General features: G+C 46.8%; 1 protein-coding gene across 2 annotated transcripts in view; it reads right to left on the bottom strand.

The window, feature by feature from the left end:
* The window catches only part of XAF1 (XIAP associated factor 1), a 179,237-nt gene that overhangs the window by 10,393 nt on the left and 146,201 nt on the right, over window positions 1–22,643 (bottom strand). For both annotated transcript variants that reach the window (XM_078671591.1, XM_078671592.1), the window contains exon 7: window positions 18,876–18,948. In XM_078671591.1, coding sequence (XP_078527717.1) covers window positions 18,901–18,948 — 48 coding nt within the window. In that variant the 3' untranslated portion in view covers window positions 18,876–18,900. The remainder of the gene's footprint in view (window positions 1–18,875; window positions 18,949–22,643) is intronic.

Genomic DNA, 22,643 nt, shown 5'->3' with positions numbered 1-22,643 from the left:
GAAGAAAACCAAGGAGAAGAGGGACGAGATCTAGAAGAAGACAACGGAACAACAGGGGCAACGGAAAGAATCCAAAATATTATGATCAGAAAGAGAAGTCAGTGTGACATGCTGCAGCAAAACTCTGAAAAAAACAGTAGGAATAACCTTGGCCCAGCTGATACTGCGGCCCTAAGCTGTGGTTACAACTGGATGCTTATATAAAACAAGCATTTGCAATGCAATAGGTCTCGCATTAGAAAAGTTAGAGCTATTGGTCTTGTAAATGACAAATTTTGTATTTATGTGTTGGTTTTGTAAATAGATAAATTAATAGCTTTGTCATTTACAATGCCAATAGTTATAACTTTCGCAAATGTGACACCTATAGCATTTGTAATGCAACATGTTTTGTATTTACGTCACTTAGCTGTATTGATATTACAAATAACAATGGCTTTTAATTTTTTCAATTAATTAATACTTAAATAAAAGTTATTGTAATTTATAATAGCAATAGCTTAAACTTTTGTAATTAACTTCTGTGAAGATTATGTTCAGTGTATTTTATTGTGACAAAAATCCAAGAACAAAAGTGAAATACTAACCACTTTTTGTGACATTTGTAATAAAGCTTGAAACATTGAGAGAACATATTTGAACCAGTTGTTGTTGAATGGTTGTACAGATTGATGCTGGGGTGGTGCTGAGTGATGTTGTGGTGGCGACAATTGATGCTATGGTGGTGCGATAGATAGAGTGAAGGCGATAGATAGTTAGAGGGAGGGCAATAGATAGAGTGAGGGTGATAGATAGATAGATAGACAGAGTGAGGGCGATCGATAGATATAGTGATGGCGATAGATAGAGTGAGGGTGATAGATAGACAGATAGAGTGAGGGTGATAGATAGACAGATAGAGTGAGGGCGATAAATAGAGTGAGGGCGATAGAGTGAGGGTGATAGATAGATAGAGGGCGATAGATAGCTAGATAGATAGAGTGGGAGCGATAGATAGAGTGAGAGCGATAGATAGAGTGAGAGCGATAGATAGAGTGAGAGCGATAGATAGAGTGAGAGTGATAGGTAGAGTGAGGGTGATAGGTAGAGTGAGGGCGATAGATAGTGAGGGCGATAGATAGATAGATAGAGTGAGGCTGATAGATAGATAGATAGATAGATAGATAGATAGATAGAGAGTGAGGGCGATAGATAGAGTGAAGGCAATAGATACATTGATAGAGTGAGGGCGACAGATAGATAGAGTGAGGGCGATAGATAGACTGAGGGTGATAGTTAGATAGACATAGTGAGACCGATAGATAGATAGATAGATAGATAGATAGATAGATAGATAGATAGATAGATAGATAGATAGAGAGTGAGGGCGATAGATAGATAGATTGATAGAGTGAGACAGATAGATAGATAGATAGATAGATAGATAGATAGATAGATAGATAGATAGATAGATAGATAGATAGATAGATGGATAGATGGATAGAGAGGGCGATAGATAGAGTGAGGGCGATAGATAGAGTGAGGGCGATAGTGAGGGTGACAGATAGATAGAGTGAGGGCGATAGATGTGTGTGTGCTGTTGTGTGTGTGTGTGGTTGTGTGTGGGCTTGGTTTTGTGTATGTGGTTGTGGGTGGTTGTGGTTGTGGGTGTGTGTGGTTGTGGGGTCGTGTGTGTGGTTGTATGTATGTGTGTGCGGTTAGAGAAGGATGTATGTGGAAGAGAGCAGCAGATCAGCACAGCAGAAGAGAACAGGGAGTTAAAGAAGGAGGCGGGTGGAAGAGAGCAGCAGATCAGCACAGGAGAAGAGAACAGGGAGTTAAAGAAGGAGGTGGGGTGGAAGAGAGCAGCAGGTTGGCACCGGAGAAGAGAAGAGAACAGGGAGCTAGAGAAGGAGGCGGTGGAAGAGAGCAGCAGATCAGCACCGGAGAAGAGAACAGGGAGTTAAAGAAGGAGGTGGGGTGGAATAGAGCAGCAGATCAGAACATGAGAAGAGAACAGGGAGCTAGATAATGATGCGGGAGGAATAGAACAGCAGATCTGCATGGAAGAAGAGAACTGGTAGTTAGAGAATGAGTTGGTGGAAGGTAACAGCAAATCAGTACAGGATAAGAAAACAGATTTAAAGAAGGAGGCGGGTGGAAGAGAGCAGCAGATAAGTACAGGTGAAGCGAACCAGGAGTTAAGGAAGGAAGTGGGTGTAAGAGAACAACATATTAGCACAGGTGAAGAGAACAGGGAGTTAGAGAAGGATGCGGGTTGAAAGAGAACAGCAGATTATCACAGGTGAAGAAAAGTGAACGGAGTGAAAGAAGTATGTTGGGTGTCCGAGAGCAGCAGGTCAGCACTGGAGAAGGTAACATGTAGTTAAAGAAGTATGTGGGTTGAATAGCACAGCAGTTCAGCACAGGAGAAGATAAGAGACCATGGAGTTAAAGAAGGAGGTGGGGTGTAAGAGAGCAGCAGATCAGCATAGGAGAAGCGAATAGAACAGGGAGTTGTAGAAGGAGGTGGTTGGAGTAGAGGAACATATCATCACAAGAGAAGCAAACACGTGCACATGAAAAGAGAACAGGGATTTAGAGAAGGAGGCATGTTGAAAGAGAACAGTAGATTAGCACAGGAGAAGAGAAGCTAACGGAGTTGGGGTGGACAAGAGCAGCAGGTACGCACAGGAGAAGGTAACATGGAGTTAAAGAATGATGCGGGTGGAAGAGAACATTAGTTCAGCACAGGAGAAGAGAACAGGGAGTTAGAGAAGGAGGTAGTGGAAGAGAGCATCAGATTATTATAGGAGAAGAGATGAGATCAGGGACTGAAAGAAGGAGGTGTGGTGGAAGAGAGCAGCAGATGAGCAGAGCGAGAAAAAAAGAGAACAGGGAGTTAGAGAAGGAGGTGGGTGGAAGAGGCAGCAGATTAGCACCGCAGAAAAGAACAGTGAGTTAAAGAAGGAGTTGGGGTGGAAGACAGCAACATATTTGCACAGTAGAAGAGAACTGGGACTTAAAGAAGGAGGCGCTGGAAGAGAGCAGCAGATCAGTACGGGAGAAGAGAAGTGAACATGGAATTATAGAAGGCGTTAGAGTGAGTGAGGGCGGTAGAGTGAGTGAGGGCCGTATAGTGGTAGAGAGAGGGCGGTGTAGTAGTGTAGTGAGTGTGTATGGCGATAGATCGAGTGAAGGTTGATTTGGAGGGTGGAGTTTGAGGGTGGATTTTGAGGGTGGAGTTGGAGGATGGAGTTGGAGGGTGGAGTTGGAGGGTGGAGTTGGAGGGTGGAGTTGGAGGGTGGAGTTGGAGGGTGTAGTTGGAGGGTGTAGTTGGAGAGTGGAGCTGGAGGGAAGTTTTTGATGCTGGCTTTGGAGGGTGGATTTTGAGGGTGGACTTGGACAGTTGTGTTTGACGGTTGATTTTGATGTTGGTTTTGGAGGGTGGATTTGGGTTTGGAGGTTGTTTTTGAGTTGCAGTGTGTAGTTGGGGTTGAAGGGTGTATTTGGGCTTGAAGGGTGGGTTTGGGTTTGAAGGGTGGACTTTGAGGGTGTACTTGGACTTGTATGGTGGAGTAAGAGTGTGGTTTTGATTTTTGAGGCTGGAGTTGGATGGTGGATTTGGAGTGTGGAGGGTGGAGTTGGTGTTCGAGGGTGGATTTGGAGGGTGGAGTTGGAGGGTGGATTTGGAGGGTGGAGTTGGAAGGTAGAGTGCTGAGTGTTGCTGTGGTGGTGCTGAGTTGTGCTGTGGTGGTGCTGACTAATGCTGTGTTGGTGCTCAGTGGTGCTGTGTTGGTGCTGAGTGATGCTGTGGTGGTGCTGAGTGATGCTGTGGTATGCTGAGTGATAATGTGGTGGTGGTGAGTGGTGCTGTGGTGGTGCTGGGTGGTGTTGAGTGATGCTGGGATTGTGCTGAGTGGTGCTCTGGTGGTGCTGAGTGGTGCTGTGGTGGTTCTGAGTGGTGCTGTGGTGGTGCTGAGTGATGCTGTGGTGGTGCTGAGTGGTGCTGTGGTGGTGCTGAGTGATGCTGTTGTTGTGCTGATTAAAGCTGTGGTGGTCATGAGTGATGCAGTGGTGGTGCTTTGTGGTGCTGAGTGCTTTTGTGGTGGTGCTGAGTTGTGCTGTGGTGGTGCTGACTGATGCTGTGTTTGTGCTGAGTGATGCAGTGGTGGCGCAGAGTGATGCTGTGGTGCTGCTGTGTGATGCTGTGGTGGTACAGAGTGATGCTGTGGTTGTTCTGAGTGGTACTGTTGTGGTGATGATTGATAATGTGGTGGTGCTGAGTGATAATGTGGTGGTGCCGAGTGATAATGTGGTGGTGCTGAGTGATAATATGGTGGTGCTGTGGTGGTGCTGAGTGATAATGTGGTGGTGCTGAGTGATAATGTGGTGGTGCTGAGTGATGCTGGGGTAGCGCTGAGTGATGATGGGGTAGAGCTGAGTGATGATGTGGTGATGCTGAGTGGTGCTGTGGTGATGCTAAGTGGTGCTGTGGTGGTGCTGAGTGATGCTGGGGTGGCGCTGAGTGGTGCTGTGGTGGTGCTGAGTGATGCTGTGGTGGCGCTGAGTGGTGCTGTGGTGGTGCTGAGTGGTGCTGTGGTGGTGCTGAGTGGTGCTGTGGTGGTGCTGAGTGATGAGGTAGCGCTGAGTGATGCTGGGGTAGCGCTGAGTGATGATGCTGAGTGATGCTGGAGTGGCGCTGAGTGATCCTGGGGTGGCGCTGAGTGATGCTGTGGTGGTGCTGAGTGGTGCTGTGGTGGTGCTGAGTGGTGCTGTGGTGGTGTTGAGTGATGCTGTGGTGGTGCTGAGTGATAATGTGGAAGGGAAGGGAAGAAAGAAAGAAAGAAGGATGAAGGGAGGAAGGAAAGAAAGAAAGGAATGAAAGGGAGGGAGGAAAGGAAGGAAGGAAGGAATGGAAGAAAGAAATGGAAGGCAAGAAAGGAGGGAAAGAAAGAAAGGAAGGAAAGAAAGGATGAAAGGAAAGAAAGAAAGGATTCAATTTGCAAGTGTCAACATGAACAGGCTTGTTTTGAAGATGTAGTCCCCAAATTTGAGATTCCATGACAGAGAGGGGCTGTGAAGGACGGAGAGGCGACAGGCAGAGGCCAGGCGCAGTGGACATCAAAGGAAGGGTGGGAGGGGAAAAAAACGCATTAGCGAGCGAGAAAAGCCATAAACACCAGGGGGGCGGGGAAGCAGATTGCCTTCAAGCTTGTGAGGAAAACAAGAGGGAGGTAGAGAGGGGGCAGAACATGAACAAAGAGCAACGCAAAGGGAAGGAACGTGAAGCCTCGGAAGAATACAGTGGGGGAGGGGCGAGCAGAATTAAAACTGAAAGAAGAAGAATATACAGGAGCAATCAGGGCCCAGGAGGGCCGGAGAGCAGGAGGGCAGAAGGGGTAGAGGTGCAGCGTGGCTCGAGTTGAAAGGCCATGAGTGCTAGATTAGGTTTGACCTACCCATACATTCACCTATCCACTAAAACTTTTCGTCTGCACACTTAACTGGCGCGGTGTGCACTTCGAGCATGTTGCCAAGTACCTATATTTCGGAATTTCTAACACCGCATCTTCATATTTTGAAATTAACATTTGCAATTCACCCTGCTGAAAAAAATAAATAGAAGGATACTACAATAAACTGAAATGGATTATTTTTATAATAAAAGCAAAGAAAAGAGCGAAAAAGGCCGAAACGGACAAAAAAGGAGGAATGAAAGATAAACGCACAGAAAAATGAAAGATAAACAGATGGAGAAAACGAGAAAACAGAATTATCACGATAAATGGAGAGAGAAAGAGGGAGTTAAAGGTGATCAACAATGAGAGGCGAGTGAGTTTTTGAGGGCCGTAATGAGACAAGAAGACAGAGAGATGAGGGAAACTGAAGAATGATAAGGAAGAATGAAATTACAGAATGTGCGGGAAATCAGATGAGTACAAATTTTTAAAAAGATACACTTGCTATGGGGCAGTAACTGGCGCAGCTTTAAAAAATGCATTGCCTATAGGGGAAAGTGATTATTTTCTGTACGCCAGAACTTTGTTTGGGCTAAAGTGAAATATTTATCGACATTGGAAGGCTGATACACAGAGTGGGCGCCCAAATGGACAAAAAGGAAGAGGTAGGGGTGTGCAACTGTATGTGTAGCAGAAGGGGAGAATTAATGAAAGAGAAGTGAGAGAGTGGCACAAGCTGCCGTATTTTATAAATCCCCATAATTTTACCAACATTTGAAGGCTGAACAACCCAGTGGTGATGGCTGGGAAGGTCTGTGGATGGTGATGCAGGAGCCCCCGCTGTGGGGTGGTGCAGCTCGTCTGACTCCAGCTGTGTGCACTCTCCCCTGTCCCTGCCCTTGAGTCTGTGCTGCAGCCTCGGCTCCTGTCTGAAGGAGAGCCTCGGAGGCAGCTCTCGTTGTGTGTTCTGGAGGGGCAGAGAGCTCATCAGAGCACTTATTACCGCAGAGCGAGAGGGGGAGTGTGAAGAGAGGGGGTAGGGGGTGGTCCGGGGAGTTAAGGAGGGGCGAGGGAGCCTGGGTGCGACGGAATGAGTGAGTGTATACACTGATATAGAACACACTGCTCGCCCCTCGCGGCGCTATACTTGGGAGCAAGAAACGGGGAGGAGCTGTAATGCAACGAAAGATGGGTTGAGATAAGGAAAGACTGCGGGAGGAACAACCGAGGCAATCAGAGAATAATGAATACTATATATGGAGAGAGAGCAGCCAAGAAAAGAAAAAGAACAGAAGAAGATGCAAGAGAGGAAAAAAGGCCGGCAAAGACAGAGAGATAAAACAGAACATAGAAAGCACGCACGAAAAAAACAAGCCACAGAAACAAGCTCTTGGCATTGCTGTGGGGGGCGGAGCGGGAGCGCATTGGCGGGGGAGCAGCAGCCTTTTATGTGCGAGCGAGTGGGAGGGAACACCATATGGGGTGTGATTGAGAAGTGAGGCCAAGCGCGCGCTGGAGAAGCGTCGCAGTTGAGTACCTCACATGCATTGGGGACAATCCTCGCTGGTTTGAAGAGTTTGTTTTGCCTACAATACTCTCGAAAAACAACGCATGCGCGTTGGTTCTACGAGACCTAAAAAAAAGGAGTAACACTCCTAGAATCTTCCCAGCAAAAAGTAGCTAGCGACCAATTATATTCACTACGGCCATCCCAAACTATATCAAATTTGATGAAGGAGAGAAAAGGACTCGCTGACACCAATATAAAATCAATAGTTGTACTGTAACCTCCGCCCTTATACGTAGGTACTAAGTCAACAGAATTAAACTCATCCCGGGCCAATAAAGTGACCAGATTAAAATCAGATAACAGGTTGTTTACCAACTCCTCCTGCCGTGTGTGAAATTGCCCCCTGATCAGAGACACAGGAAGGAACATCCATACCCACATCATAATTACAAATTGAGCAGGGACGCTGATTACAATCACCTGATAACAAAATCACTGAATGTTTAGTCAGGTCCAGGAAATAATCTTCTAAAAACTTTCTAAGTTCCGTAACAGGAGCTTTACTCATTGTAACAGAATTATATACATTTATCATTAACAACCATAACATATTAAGAAAGATCAAACGAACACATAAAACGTTTAAAGAGTTGAAAGGGACCCCCTCCATTTTACAACCCAAATCCAGATTCACAAAGGTCACAGGACCCTCCTTTGGTCTACCGTGTTTCCAGGGTGTCCCATTAACTAATAAAAAGTAGCAAAGCCATCCACTTAGCATCCACTCCCCTTAGCAGCCAAGGTCTCCTGTAGACAGACAATGTCATTACGTCTTAACTTCCTCCCACACTGCTCATCTAAAACGAAGTCCCATGCCCCGTGACATTCCAACTGACCACCTTCAGAAACCTACGAGGGAGGGAAAAATCAACTTCAACACCAGGTACAATCTTGTCTGGGGCAGTGAATCAGTCCTGGTCATCAAGCTGAGCCAGGGGAGAAAATCTATTGCTAAGCCGAATACTGGAGCTAAAGTCCATTAGAAGAAATGGGAGCCCCTCCCCCACCCGTCTCAAACACGTTTAGTGACCCCCCCCAACTAGACAAATGAGTAACAATGTAAAAAAAATAGTACTATGTTTAAAGAAAATACAGCCCGTTTTAGTGACTAATTTACATCAATTCGAAGATGGACCTGTTCTCAGAACCCATTGGTTTCTAATATGGATCACTGACATAATATCGACGACACAAATATCGAGATACACAAATATCGAGTCAAAAATATCGATTGACAAAATATCGACTCCCTATCTTCAAACAGGTAAGTACCAAAATATCGACTCCAAAATATCGACTTACAAAAATATAGACTGTCAAAATATCGATTTTTTAAAATGTCTTAAAAGTAAGTTAAAACTAATATAGTAATAAATATATTTAATATAAACTTAGAAATAATTATTAAAAAAATATAATTTTAATAAATAATTTATATAATTAAAAAAATTATATCACCAAAAATTACACACACACATATATATATATATATATATATATATATATATATATATATATATATATATATATATATATTTAAACATATTATTAAATAAACATATATAACATTTTAGAAAATGTTTAAAATTTATTGTTACAACTATAGTGAGTTCAACATTAGCAAAAGTGTTGGATAGCGTAGAGGTAAAATTTACTACTCCCACTCCAGTGGGTGCAACAGTAGGGAAAGCGCTGGATAGCGTAGAGGTTAAAATTACTATTCCCACTCCAGGGATGTATGACGTTACAACGCATACTTTTACAACGCCTACCATTACAACAAAACTTTTACAACGCAAAAACTTTTACAACGCATACATTTACAACGCAAGATTTTACAACGCATATACCTTTACAACGCATACCATTACAACATAAGTATTGGTAAGTATATAATAATTTTTTGAATATAAATTAATAAAAAATATTATAATATAATTTAATATAATTTAATTTTATTAAATAAATGTAATTTAAATGTAATATTACTTTATTTTTACAAAGTACCCCTGTACCCCAAAAACCCAAAACTGACCCTGAACCCTAAAAATACCCCTTTACCCATAAACTGAAAACTGACCCTGAACCCTAAAAATACCCCTTTACCCGAAAACTGAAAACTGACCCTGAACCCTAAAAATACCCCTTTACCCAAAAACTGAAAACTGACCCTGAACCCTAAAAATACCCCTTTACCTACAAACTGAAAACTGACCCTGAACCCTAAAAATACCCCTTTACCCCAAAAACTGAAAACTGACCCTGAACCCTAAAAATACCCCTTTACCCAAAAACTGAAAACTGACCCTGAACCCTAAAAATACCCCTTTACCTACAAACTGAAAACTGACCCTGAACCCTAAAAATACCCCTTTACCCCAAAAACTGAAAACTGACCCTGAACCCTAAAAATACCCCTTTACCCAAAAACTGAAAACTGACCCTGAACCCTAAAAATACCCCTTTACCTACAAACTGAAAACTGACCCTGAACCCTAAAAATACCCCTTTACCCCAAAAACTGAAAACTGACCCTGAACCCTAAAAATACCCCTTTACCCAAAAACTGAAAACTGACCCTGAACCCTAAAAATACCCCTTTACCCAAAAACTGAAAACTGACCCTGAACCCTAAAATTAAAATATTTATCAATTAATCAATTATAATTAATTACCAATAATATTTTAATTAATTACCAATTAATAATTAATTAACAATTAATTTTTTTAAAATATCAATAAATAAATTAACATATTTAATTAATTATAATTAAATTACTTCCCACCCTATTCCCCTATAAACCCACAACCCGCTACAGAAAATAAATTACTAAAATTAAAATATTTATCAATTAATCAATTATAATTAATTACCAATTATATTTTAATTAATTACCAATTAATAATTAATTAACAATTAATTCTAAATTATTATCAATAAATAAATTAACATATTTAATTAATTATAATTAAATTACTTCCCACCCTATTCCCCTATAAACCCACAACCCGCTACAGAAAATAAATTACTAAAATTAAAATATTTATCAATTAATCAATTATAATTAATTACCAATTATATTTTAATTAATTACCAATTAATAATTAATTAACAATTAATTCTAAATATATATCAATAAATAAATTAACATATTTAATTAATTAGAATTAAATTACTTCCCACCCTATTCCCCTATAAACCCACAACCCGCTACAGACTTATATTACACAAAAAATAAAAATTATTATTAACTTACCTTAAATTCGATATTTTTGTTGTCTATATTATGTCTAGTCGATATTATGTCCATTCTATATTTTTGATTCGATATTATGTCCATTCTATTCGATATTAATTTTCTCTAGTCGATATTTTTGTTGTCTATATTATGTCTAGTCGATATTATGTCCATTCTATATTTTTTACTCGATATTCTGTCCAGTCGAAATAATTGACTCGATATTATGACTGTACACCTTCTAATATATAGCAAGCTCTCACCTGCTGCAACCATTGCATTTCTGAAACCTAACAACATTATAAGCCCATAGCATTTGGAACAAGAGTTGTGTAGGGAGAAAAATAATATTTGTACCCACTTTCAATGTTAATGAGATACAAATTGGTATACACAGTAATACTGCTAACTGTCTAAATCTTTGTCAATAATCAAGATACATAGTGCAACAGGGAGAGGTTATGGGGGCCAACTAACAAAGGGTTACATTTAGCAGAGGCAAATACTCAATGAGTTTACCATTTTATTTCTGTAAATGTTAAAAAAAAACTGTGTTTTGTGGATGTGAACATTTGCTTTGCAGGAAGCTGGCCACTCTCCTGGTGAAGTCCATCTTCACATGCCGATTATGATATGCACGCTGTGTAAGGTCTGCATATGCTGTTTATATTTGTGTAGACTGTATACCAGTGGTTCCCACACTTTTCACTCCTGAGGACCCCCATTGAGTCACTACTGGCAGTCGGGGACCCCTAGGCAATTTGCATTATTTAAATGTCAAATATTAAAACTGTAATGCGAAGAAAAAAGCACACGTGTGCACATCAAACAAAGACTAGACTTAAATGACTAAAGATTTTAGTATTTGTATATTAAAATATTTGCAAAACTAGAAAAATCCTAATGGGAAGGTTGGTGCGGCATCTCGTGACTAACTTTTCATTGTTTGGTTTTATTTCACAACCCGGTGCTCCTACTCCTGCCAAGGCTGGACTGGAAACTTAAAGCTGCTCTGGCAAATGTTGTCAGACTAGTCCCCATACAGTGCACACCAAGTGCAGCGAATGAGTCTAACGACTACAAAGGGGGCATTGGGGGCCTCTCCCCCAAGAAAATTTGGGGGAAATGGTGCATTTTAAAACACATTTGTCATTATATATTGAATTGAAATAATGACCTTACTATGCACCAGCATACAAAAATCTTTTGTCAATCTTCATTGGTTCCCTCACTACTACCCTCCAACAGTGCCTCTCATCTCTCCATAGCCCCACTGTCAAAAGTATTTAATTTGTTTCATAGAACCTCTCATACCACTGTAGGGTGTTGGAGCACTTTACATCACACACATACAGAGACAATGAATCGTACGTCTGTAAATCAGTGACTAGAAAATGTTTCATAAGGCAAAGGGGACTACAAGGTGTAGGATTCACAAGTCATCCATACTGGTAGGCATTTTGTAGGAGTGTTTGGTCTGGAGAAGCACAAACTCAGGATTCGGGACATAACACAGGGGTTAGCATTGACTTTAATAATAAGGAGTTATTTCTACCTAAACAAACCATTTTAGCAGCATTGGGATAATAAAAGACTGGGAAAAATCATAACTTACTAACTTGTACCATGCAGTTTGCTTGCAGCTCTTTGATTTCAGTTCATAGCTCACTTTGCGAAATGCGATTGGAAATTGTGAACTGCATAATAACAAAAGAGGCTCTGTGGCAAAAGCAGGAACTGACACAGCTATGCACAAAACAAAATACTGTATTTTTTTAATGCATGGTAGACATTCTTTGCAGCAGGCATATTAACCATCTGGGCTTTCTAAGAAGACTCAAAGCTGCCACTGGACAAAACCCCGATGTAGAGAGCCACCCGGCCTCTCAACAACATTGTATCAACACACACACATGCACGCCTTCACCCTCGGGACGGGCACGCCCCGAGGTATATAATAAAAGCGCGGTAGACCGCTTGGGGTCTTTCCGGCGTACCCTCCAACCTGTGTGTGTGTCCCGTTACTTAATTAATTATATCCTGCGCGAGGCCCGGACCTCGCGCACCACACTGGCGACGAGGCCGGTTCCGCCCCCGCGCGTGCCTGGCTGCCCCTGGAGCTGCCCGCTCCTGCCCTGCTGCTCGCTGCGCCTACCTGGCGTCACCTCCGGCCGCGGAGCCCGTCTGCCGGCCTGTCACCCCTGCTCGACGTCAGCTCCCGCCCACGCGCCTCCTGGGACGGAGCGTGTTCAGCCGGCGGGAGCTGCCTGGTGAGTCACCACCCCCGCGGGCCCTGCCTGGCTCCCCCCCGCGCTACGCACGCTGCTGCCTGGGGGGCACGCCCTCCGTTGTGCGCGTGGTGCAAACGCGCGTCCCTGGACGTGCTGCCCCGGCGGGGGAGGGGCGAAGTGGGGAGACGCTGCATGTCAGCCCCGAGGCCCGGCCACGCGGAGCCTCCAATGCCTGCCCGGCCCTCCGCCTTCCCGCACTGCAATCTGCGCGAGGTGTCAGCCTGCTCCGGCCCGGTGCACGTTAGACAAGAAAAAAAAAAAAAACGAAAACAAGCATTGGTAACTGCACCTGCTGTCTCGCCTGGGGGAATCATCTGCAGGGCGGCTGGTCAACTGCCGTCCACGCCGCTTCCACCAGATAACGCCCTGGAAAATAAACAAGCACTGGCAAGTGCTACTGCTGTCTCGCCTGGGGATATCCAAAGCAAGGGGGCCGAACGACGACTGTCCACGCCATTTCCAATGGACGATGCCCGTGAGCGTCCCTCTGCCCACACTGAGAGGTCACCAAGATGTCCGACCCCGCCATGGGTGGCACGTCCACAGCGCCTGCCACAACTGCCCCCACTGCGCCAGCCACGACTGCTGCAGTACCAGGACCCGCTGGCCTTCCTGCACGTCGAGACGCGGATTCCCACGTGGTCAGTCATGCCCATACCGGAGTGGCCCCCATCCCGCCATTTAGCGAGACTGCGGACCCTGCAACTGCGGCGCCGCGATGGAAGGCATGGCTGGGGCGTCTAAACCTATACTTTAGGGGAACCAGAGAAACTGATGACACCGTAAAGAGATCGCTCTTGATCCTCTATGGAGGCCCAGAAATATACGACCTCTTCGAGTCTCTCCCGAACACCGGTGAGGATGATGACTATGACGCGGCGGTGGCCGCGCTGAATACCCACTTTGACCCACAGGTGAACACCGACTATGAGAAATTCAAGTTCAAGCGGGCGTGGCAGACTGAGGCTGAATCCGTGGACATGTATTATGCGAGGCTGCGCCGGCTGGCCAGCAGCTGCCCATTCGCCGACCCGCGTGAGGAAATCAGAGACCAAATCATCGTGGGTTGCAAATCGAAACTACTCCGAAAGCTCATCCTCAGGCAACCGGGCATCACTTTGGACGCCATTCTTGTCCTCGCTCGCTCCCACGAACTGTCGGACTCCAGAGCAGACGAAATGGAGCTGGCGCTACGGTCCCCCATAGCTCCGCAGGCCGTGCCCAAAATGGCGCCCATCAAGGAGGAAACCGTTGACACAGTACAAAGAAGACCGACGAGCGGAAGAACACGACAGTGGCAACCCCGGGACGCTCAGTGTGCCTACTGTGGGGGAGACCATGCAGCGACCGCCGTGTGCAACGCAAAAGGAAAGACGTGCTCGAAGTGCGGCAGACTCAATCATTTTGCCGCTGTATGCCAAGGAGGAAGATACAGGCCCAATGCACAGAGGTCGCGAGGCGGATATGGGTCTCGGTCGGCGACATCCAGAGTGAGACAACTATCACTAGAGCAAGAACACCCGCCTCCAGACACGCAAGCCCAGGGCCGGAAGCCGTATTATGAAGACGAGGAGGACGATGAGGTGTATGTAGTATCCTATGTCAGCAGGATTGCCACCCGGAAGAGGCCGCCGCCCATGTGCACGATATCCGTGGAAGGCTCCGAAATCAGAGCACTTATTGACACGGGAGCCTCCGTGAACGTCATGGACTCTGACCAGTATGACCAAATGTCGCCTAAACCCACTCTTAACCCGTCGAACGCCCGGATATACACCTATGGGGGCACAGAACCCATGCCGCTACGCGGCGTCATCAGCACCACCATTCGCAATGGTGAGTACACGACAGAAGCCCGGTTCCACATAACCGAAGGGAAGAAAGGTACATTGCTCAGCTGCAACACAGCAGAGGATCTGGGACTGGTTTTCTTCGCCAACCAAGTCCACCAGTCACACGCCGATAACATGCTTGAAGAGTTCCCTGCGCTCTTCAGTGGCCTCGGAAAGCTCAAGGGCAAGAAAGTCAAACTGCACATAGACACTTCCATCCGTCCTGTCGCCCTGCGACACCGAAGAGTGCCATTTAACCTCCGCCCTCAGGTGGAAGAAGAGCTGAAGAAGCTCGAAGACCTTGACGTTATCGAGAAGGTGTCGGGACCGACTCCCTGGGTGTCCCCACTGGTGGTAGCCCCCAAACCCAAGCAGCCTGGCGCCATCAGACTGTGCGTCGACATGAGATTGCCAAACACAGCAGTGAAAAGAGAGCGCCACATCACGCCCACCATGGACGACATTGTCGCTGACCTCAATGGGGCGAAGTGGTTCTCTAAAGTTGACCTCAACGCGGGGTACCACCAGTTAGAACTTGAACAAAGCAGCCGATATATCACGACTTTCTCCACCCATGTCGGACTTCGGAGATACAAAAGACTCAGCTTCGGAGTGTCGTCAGCGGCCGAGGTGTTTCAGAACGCGATTAAGGAAGTTCTGTCCGGGCTGAGTGGGGTCATCAACTTGAGCGACGACATTCTCATCTACTCAAACACACTGGAGGAACACCATGCACATCTTAGGGCCACCCTACAAAGACTACAGGAACACGGACTAACCCTCCACAGAGAGAAGTGCTCATTCTACCAGGAAGCAGTAGACTTCTTCGGCTACCGATTCACGCGCGAAGGGCTCCGGGTTGACCCAAAGAAGGCGGAAGCCATCCAGAATGCCAGCACGCCCAGAAACCCCACCGAAGTGAGGAGCTTCCTCGGGATGGCCACGTACTGTGGCCGATTCATACCCAACCTGGCCGACCTGGCCGAGCCCCTTCGCGCACTCACACGACAGGACCAAGAATGGGAATGGACGAGCGCAGCGAACCAGGCCTTCCAGGAAATCAAGGCGAGCCTTCTGGACAAGGCCACGATGGCCTACTTCCAACCGCGCAGGAAGACCGAATTGGTCGTGGACGCCAGCCCGGTAGGTCTCGGCGCAGTTCTACTGCAGGAGTACGGCCAGAATGAATGGAAGCCCGTCGCATATGCGAGCAAGGCCCTCACGGACACCGAAACACGGTATGCTCAAATCGAGCGGGAGGCGCTAGCCATCAAGTGGGCCTGCCACCACTTTCACTTATATCTCTGTGGCCAACCTTTCACCATCGTAACCGACCACAAGCCACTCCTACCCCTGTTCACTGGATCCTCCAGGTTTGCCCCCCCGCGGATTGAACGATGGGCCGTCCAGCTACAAGGCTACAATTTCACCCTGGTCTTCCGGCCGGGCGCCCACAATCCAGCAGACTATCTGTCCAGGCACCCCGATGTAACCAGAAAAGCAACCCCGCTGGCGGATGGTCAAGTGGTGGAGGAATTCGTCCACATGGTGTCCATGGCCGCTTGCCCGGAGACCCTCACCCTGCCGGAGATCGGAGAAGCCACCGCTGAAGATGAGACTCTGACCCGCGTCAAGAAAGCCCTGGAAACAGGAAGCTGGACTCGGTTTCTGGATGGAGCACAAGGACTTCGACCGGAAATAAGCCATGCCCGACAACAGCTATGGCAGATTCGCCATGAGTTGAGCGTCGGTGATGAAGGCATTATACTGCGAGGGCATCTCATTGTGGTACCTGCAAGCCTCCAACAACAGACACTCGCGATCGCCCACACGGGCCACCAGGGAACAGCCAAGACAAAGGCCCGGCTACGCAACAAAGTATGGTTCCCAGCCATGGATCGCATGGTGGATGAAATGGTGCGCTCCTGTCATGCCTGCACCATCACGGGGTCAGATCCAGCTCCGGCCCCAGTCATCACCGAAGAAGCGGCGACAACTTCTGGACTCAGCTGAGCATAGACTTCGGGAGCTTCCCAGACGGCCGACACACGCTGGTAGTCGTGGACTCCTTTTCGAAATTCCCCGTCGTGGAACTGCTCTCTTCCACAGCATTCAGACCAGTCAAGAAAGCGTTGGACCACATCTTTGCCACAATGGGACTCCCAGAGGAGGTGAAATCGGACAACGGACCCCCGTTTCAAGGGAGAGAATTCCAGGCATACCTGGATGGACTGGGGATCAAACACCGCAAGATCACACCGTTGTGGCCGCAAGCAAACGGCGAAGTGGAGAGGCTCATGCGGACTCTCAACAGGGCGCTCCGCATCGCCGTCAACGATGACAAAGATCCGGAAGCTGCGCTGGACCAATTCCTGAGTGCATACCGACAGACTCCGCATAGCACCACCCACTGCGCACCGGCACATGTCCTGTTCAAAAGGGCACCAAGGGGCAACATCCCTGCGTCCTCTACGTGGACACCGGAAGAGAGAGATGGTGCCGCCATCCAGGCACGGAGAACTGTCACGAACCAGAAAGCAAGTGAAAGGAGACATGCAAGACACCCCGGGTTGCAGGAGGGAGACACCGTAGTGGTACAAGATCGGCACCCTGGGTGGAAATTCAGAACCCCGTTTGAACCGGAAAGATGGATCGTGGAGAAAATTCGGGGAACAATGGTGACTGCCCGTCTCGGCCAACAGACCGTCACACGAAATGTGTCCTGCTTCAAAAGAATAGGGATGTCGGATGGCGTTCCCAGGGACGCTGATGAAACCATCGATGCCGGCTCAGGTGGTCAGGACGATGTAAGAACGGGGGCCCAAAACTCAGTGCCCCTCCAGAGCCATGACCAGCCAAGAGAAGACAGGCGTCAACTTGTCGGGCCCCAAAGTGAAGCACCTGGGTATGCCTCTTCCTCCCGAGATGACGAAACAACCCCGGCTGGGGCTGTTGGATCTCCTGTCCGGCACAACCACAGATATCACCTGCGGCCCAATCCTGGGCCTAGCCAAAGACTCCGAGACTTTGTGTGCACTTCCCCTTAGCCATGTGCATGGACAGTTTAGATATGAACTAAATTGAAGGAGGGATGTAGAGAGCCACCCGGCCTCTCAACAACATTGTATCAACACACACACACGCACGCCTTCACCCTCGGGACGGGCACGCCCGAGGTATATAATAAAAGCGCGGTAGACCGCTCGGGGTCTTTCCGGCGTACCCTCCAACCTGTGTGTGTGTCCCGTTACTTAATTAATTATATCCTGCGCGAGGCCCGGACCTCGCGCACCACACCCATCTCTCTCCAGCAGGTACATTAATCACCGGAGATATCTTGACACTTTTATTGCTGCCCAAAAACTGCTGTTTATACAACGAACTTTGCATTGCTTTTAAAACTGCTGCCTGCGGACCCTCTGGGAATGTGTCGCGGACCCCAGTTTGGGAACCACTGCTGTACACTGCTCATCTTTTCTACGCCACCATTTTATGCATGCATATGTTAATATTATTTGGTTGTATTTCGACATAGCACCTTGTGAAAAACTGACATGAAAATATATTTGTTCTTTTTTGGGGATTGATGCAGGGACGAAAACAGTATGCTATTGGTGAATACTTTTCCCAGAGTTACTCCAGCCATATGCCAATATTATGCTGGCGTATCGTGGAATACATCTATAGCACTAGTGGATGTCACTAAGTAAGTGTATATATTAAGGGCCTTATTAAAAGCTTGGCGGTCCTACAGCGGACGGTGCAACCCATGGTGCAACCGCCCTACAGATCAGGAGTTTAATCCAGGTCTGGCAGGTGGTCCTACAGTGGCCTGTCCGCGGCAGTCTAATAGGCACATAGAAGAGAGCCTACCATGCACACCACCGCTCTCAAAGTGCCTTCTGCATGGTGTGGCAAACATGCCACACCGTGCAGGAACTGGGGGTGCAAATCGAGGAGGGCACATGTGCCCACCCACATTCACCCCCAGGCCCGGAGGCACAAGGGGGCCCTGTTAGACCCCCTTTGTTGCCTTCCCACCAACCTCGAATAGGGAGGAGGACCGACAACTCGAAATATGCTTGGCAGTGTCGCAACAGCAACCGCCTACATATTTCAGCCTGTGACTGCTGTGCTACCGACAAGGGATCCTTGATCCCCAGCAGCTGCAGCAGTCCTGTGGCGGTCCGACTGCCACACTCGAGATATGGTGCACGGTGCCGCAGTGGTCGGACGGCCACCACGCCGCCGTACACGTAATAAGGCCCTTAGTATCCCAAACTTCACTTAACTTGACGATGTAGAATTAGCTGATGTAGTGAATGTGATATTTTTGTTATGTGAAATATCAAATGGAATATAGGGAGTCCCCTCCCATCCCACAAAAACTGTCAAGTTCTCTTCGGAAAGGTTTACCAGTTCAGGTCCAAGGAAAGGTGAATGTACATTCTTTAAAAATAATGACTCCTACCAAATAGAAATAATCGTGAAATCTTTATTACCTTTTTCCTTGCTGTGAGGTGAGATTCATGATCTTTGGAAATCTGGCAACGATGCTAGAAGCTTGCATTTTTGCTGAAAGAAACAAAAAGACGAAAATAAAATGTGGTACTTCTTTGCTGCCATCGAGCCCATGAAAGTGCTCCCTCTGCACTTAAAAAAATGCTGAGGCATAGCACTCAAATCTGTGAAGAAGAAACGATAAAAAGACCAGTGTAAAACTTGAATATTCTTTCTGTTTAATCTAAAACATTATGTAGCAAACTCGGGGTTGTGAATTATTTCATATGAGCTATGCCACTTTTGGGAATAAAGGATAGTTTGAATGATGTGAATGCCACAACTAGTGGGGGAGGCAGTGCCAGGGTTTTCACCCAGGACACACACCTTTAAAGATCAACTGGTTTCAATGTAGGCATTTTTTTTAATGTGTCCTTCAGAGGCAAAACTGAGCTCAGCTGGAAACCTAGCATTTCCCATGACTGCCACCTATAAACTGTATACACCCCACCTTAGAACAGAAGAAGCTGGAAGCAAAGTGAGTGTCACCTCCAACTTTGCAAAATGTCTAAACTCTCCCACCCTAAAATATAACTTTTATGTCCAAGGTAAGTGAGTTGTCAGGTGAACCATCCCAGACAGATTTAGGGAATATTTCAGAGAGACAGAAGCGCTATAAGAAGCATTTGAAACAGAATGTTTAGTTTGCTGTCTGTCAGTCAAATTCAGTTTATTGGAACCGTGGTCCATTAAACTAAAACACACTTAGTAAAATACCAAATTATAATAGATTTGTAAAGTATACAATAAAATCTCCTCTATCAACATCACAATACGTCCACAACTCAAATATTATGCAAGGTATTAAAGTCTAAGAATAAATTCTGTTTAATGTAGGGGAGGGTTACCTGAATTAAGACAGCATGTGGTGCCTAGAAGGAGCTACTGGGGGAAGTGACGGCACTTGAGGGTGCACTCTGGAACTTGAGACTAAATGCATCTCAGACTGTGCCCTGATGTGGAGCTTTAGTCAGAGAGGGTAAGGCACACCACTGTGGTGGAAAGGTCGGGTGCCAGGGGCGTAACACAGGCCCCCGCAGCCCCTGCGTTGCGGGGGGGCCCCGCGGCCCCAGGGGCCCCGGTGCTCCAGGGGCCCCGGGAGCCAGCAAACACTACATATCGTCAGGAATTTCCTAATCAAAAATGGTTACCGTGCATGGCAGTCGTTCGTTGCATCAGCACCTGGTCCTCGCTGTGGCCTCTTCATATTGGTGCGCAGCGCGTGCTGATGTCTCCGTGTCCGCGGCTGCGCAGTATTCTCCCTTAAGGTGGGGGCTGGTCTGGTGACCATTATCAAGCGCATTCCGCAAGCGTGACTGGTGAGGCGAGGCGAGGCGCCAAGGCATCACAGATGCCAGAAATGACTGAAAGGGGCTGTACGCCGCAGGCCGCAGCCCGCAGGCCATGACTTACTTATTTATACCCGCAGGTGAGTCTGTCCATGCATCCACATCTGAGGAGCAAGGAGTCCATGTTAGAGGGTGAGCTGGAATGGGATGCGTGGTGGGGCGGGCGGCCGGGATTAAAAGTGAAGTGAAACGTCATATAGGCCTCGGTTCTGTTCTGCGAAGTGCAAACGGAGACCGTGAGGATTGCTCCAGACCAGTGAGGAGTTTTTATTCATGAAGATTCAAAGCTGCCAAGGTTTCAGATGGCTGTGTGTGACATTTTCATAATTTCTTTACAAATATGATTTAAATTCCAATGATTATGCGTGACACTTTGTTACGAGCAAAATTAAGCAATGAAGACAAGGGAAATAGATAATTATCAGAAATTACACAAATAAACTCTGTCTCTTAGATAATCGTGCAACTGTTGTAAAGCACAAGAAATACAAGGGCGCTAACCTGCACATGCCAGGTCAGGAGGTCGAACACACACAAATGTTAGTCTTACTGTATTTAAAACTCAGCCAGCACCGGGAGGCAGCAGCAATTCCCAAGGCCCGGCTGCGGGCATACATTTTAATTAAATAAATACTTCCTGTCGCTGCTTGTGCTAACCAGATCCTCTTCAAGCAGCATCACGAAAGTCTGTGAGAGTCTGCCAACATAACACCTGACGTGTGAAAGCCCAGGATCCAGAGGCTTCATTAGAGCATGGAAGTATCTAGAAAGTTTGATGTGATTGATACTACCCACCATTCGTTCATCATGTTTCTCCAGTGGTAGAATGTGATGCCGCCAAAAGGTCACCGACACTGGGGTTGGCGCCAGTTCCTTGCTGGAATGCAGCAAGTCAGGGAAGGTGCATCCCCTGCACGGACGTTCTGCATGCCACGTCACTAGGGCAGTCACAGGCTGAGGAAGCCCACGAGGTGAGGTCTCAGCTGCTAATGCTGTCAACTGAGACCACTGTGACAAACGAAGTGCAGTGCTGGTGGTAGGCTGTAAAGCGTGCCTTAAGTTCTTTGCAAAGAAGCAAACCGTCCTTACCGCTGGTCTCTTCAGGATTCACGTTCCCCTTTAATTATCCTGATTTGCCCCGTCACTGCCACTCTCCGGTACATTGGCAACTGCTGGAGGTAGCTATCCTTGGGTACTTCGCCAGGGTGACAGTGAGTGGGTTCTAGTGCCTAGCTCCCCAGAAAGTGACTGACATTGTGACACAGTGCCGCAGGCGGTGGTGTGCTGCTCCGGGGACCAACAGGGGCACAAAGTCCATCATGTACCTGTCCTGTTCAGAGTCGGCTTGCCGCAGGAACCAGCTGTGCAAGCCCCGCTTCAGCTGCGCCAGCCTTCATCATTAGCTGCTGTAATGGCAGCTTTGATGTTTGCAATCATTTCCCTGCTTTACCATCCGTGCACAGGTGGTCAGACCATTAGTAAAGATGGTGAATAATGCATTTCAATGCCTTGATGTGGACCACCACATTAAGCTGCGTTACTCTAATGCCTGATGCATGGTACTTGGCAGGAGGACTGATGATTGTCACAATCATCATGATTAAAAAATTTGATTTATTGCACCCACGCAACGGTGCAAAGCTACAACCATAATCAAAGGTGAGAGCATAATATGGGCCTCCAGTCTAGAAGTAATCGGCGGCCGCTTAGTCACCAAAGAAACATACCTTACAGCATACATAGATAGTGGCCTGTGCATTGTGACAATTTCTCATGTTTTACCTGATTCACCTGAAGTGATAGGCTTACAAGATGTAGCTCTACATCTTCCCTTACTGTTCTGGAAAAGGCCTTTCTCAATGATTTTTGCTTTTTTGCGCTCTGAAAAAACAGAACGTGTAGGGGTGGGATATGTTCGATGCCTCATACAACCTTAAAAGTTGAGATTGTTATGTGGACTTCCTTACACTTTTGAGAACACTTGTGCCTAATACATGCCTTTGGTGCCTCGGTGGGCTCTGCAATTACAATCGCAATTGAAATGTCACACATCAGCAATCTTTAAAACTTGGCTGCAATGCCGCAGGTACGTAGGCACATTGTTTCAAGTGCTTGTTGGAAAATGCAGCCGGCTTTCTGGCAGCCTTGCTTCGTTTGTATCTTGGGGGTAATATTTTAAAACAGGTCTCTTCTGACAGTCATACTAGTGGTTGTTTTTGCCATGGCATTACTTCACAGCCCTTGCCTCAGCCTGAGGCTAGTGCAGTATGGTACTGCAGTATGGTGCCTGTCCGTGCGCGAGTCAGTGTCACACTTAGGCAGCTAAGATGGATTTGTGTGTTGTAACTATTCATGTTGGGG

Source organism: Lissotriton helveticus, chromosome 12 (assembly GCF_964261635.1).
Source record: "Lissotriton helveticus chromosome 12, aLisHel1.1, whole genome shotgun sequence".
Taxonomy (NCBI): domain Eukaryota; kingdom Metazoa; phylum Chordata; class Amphibia; order Caudata; family Salamandridae; genus Lissotriton; species Lissotriton helveticus.
Note: the sequence above shows the minus strand (reverse complement) of the source record. Positions and strands in the feature narration are given on the sequence as shown.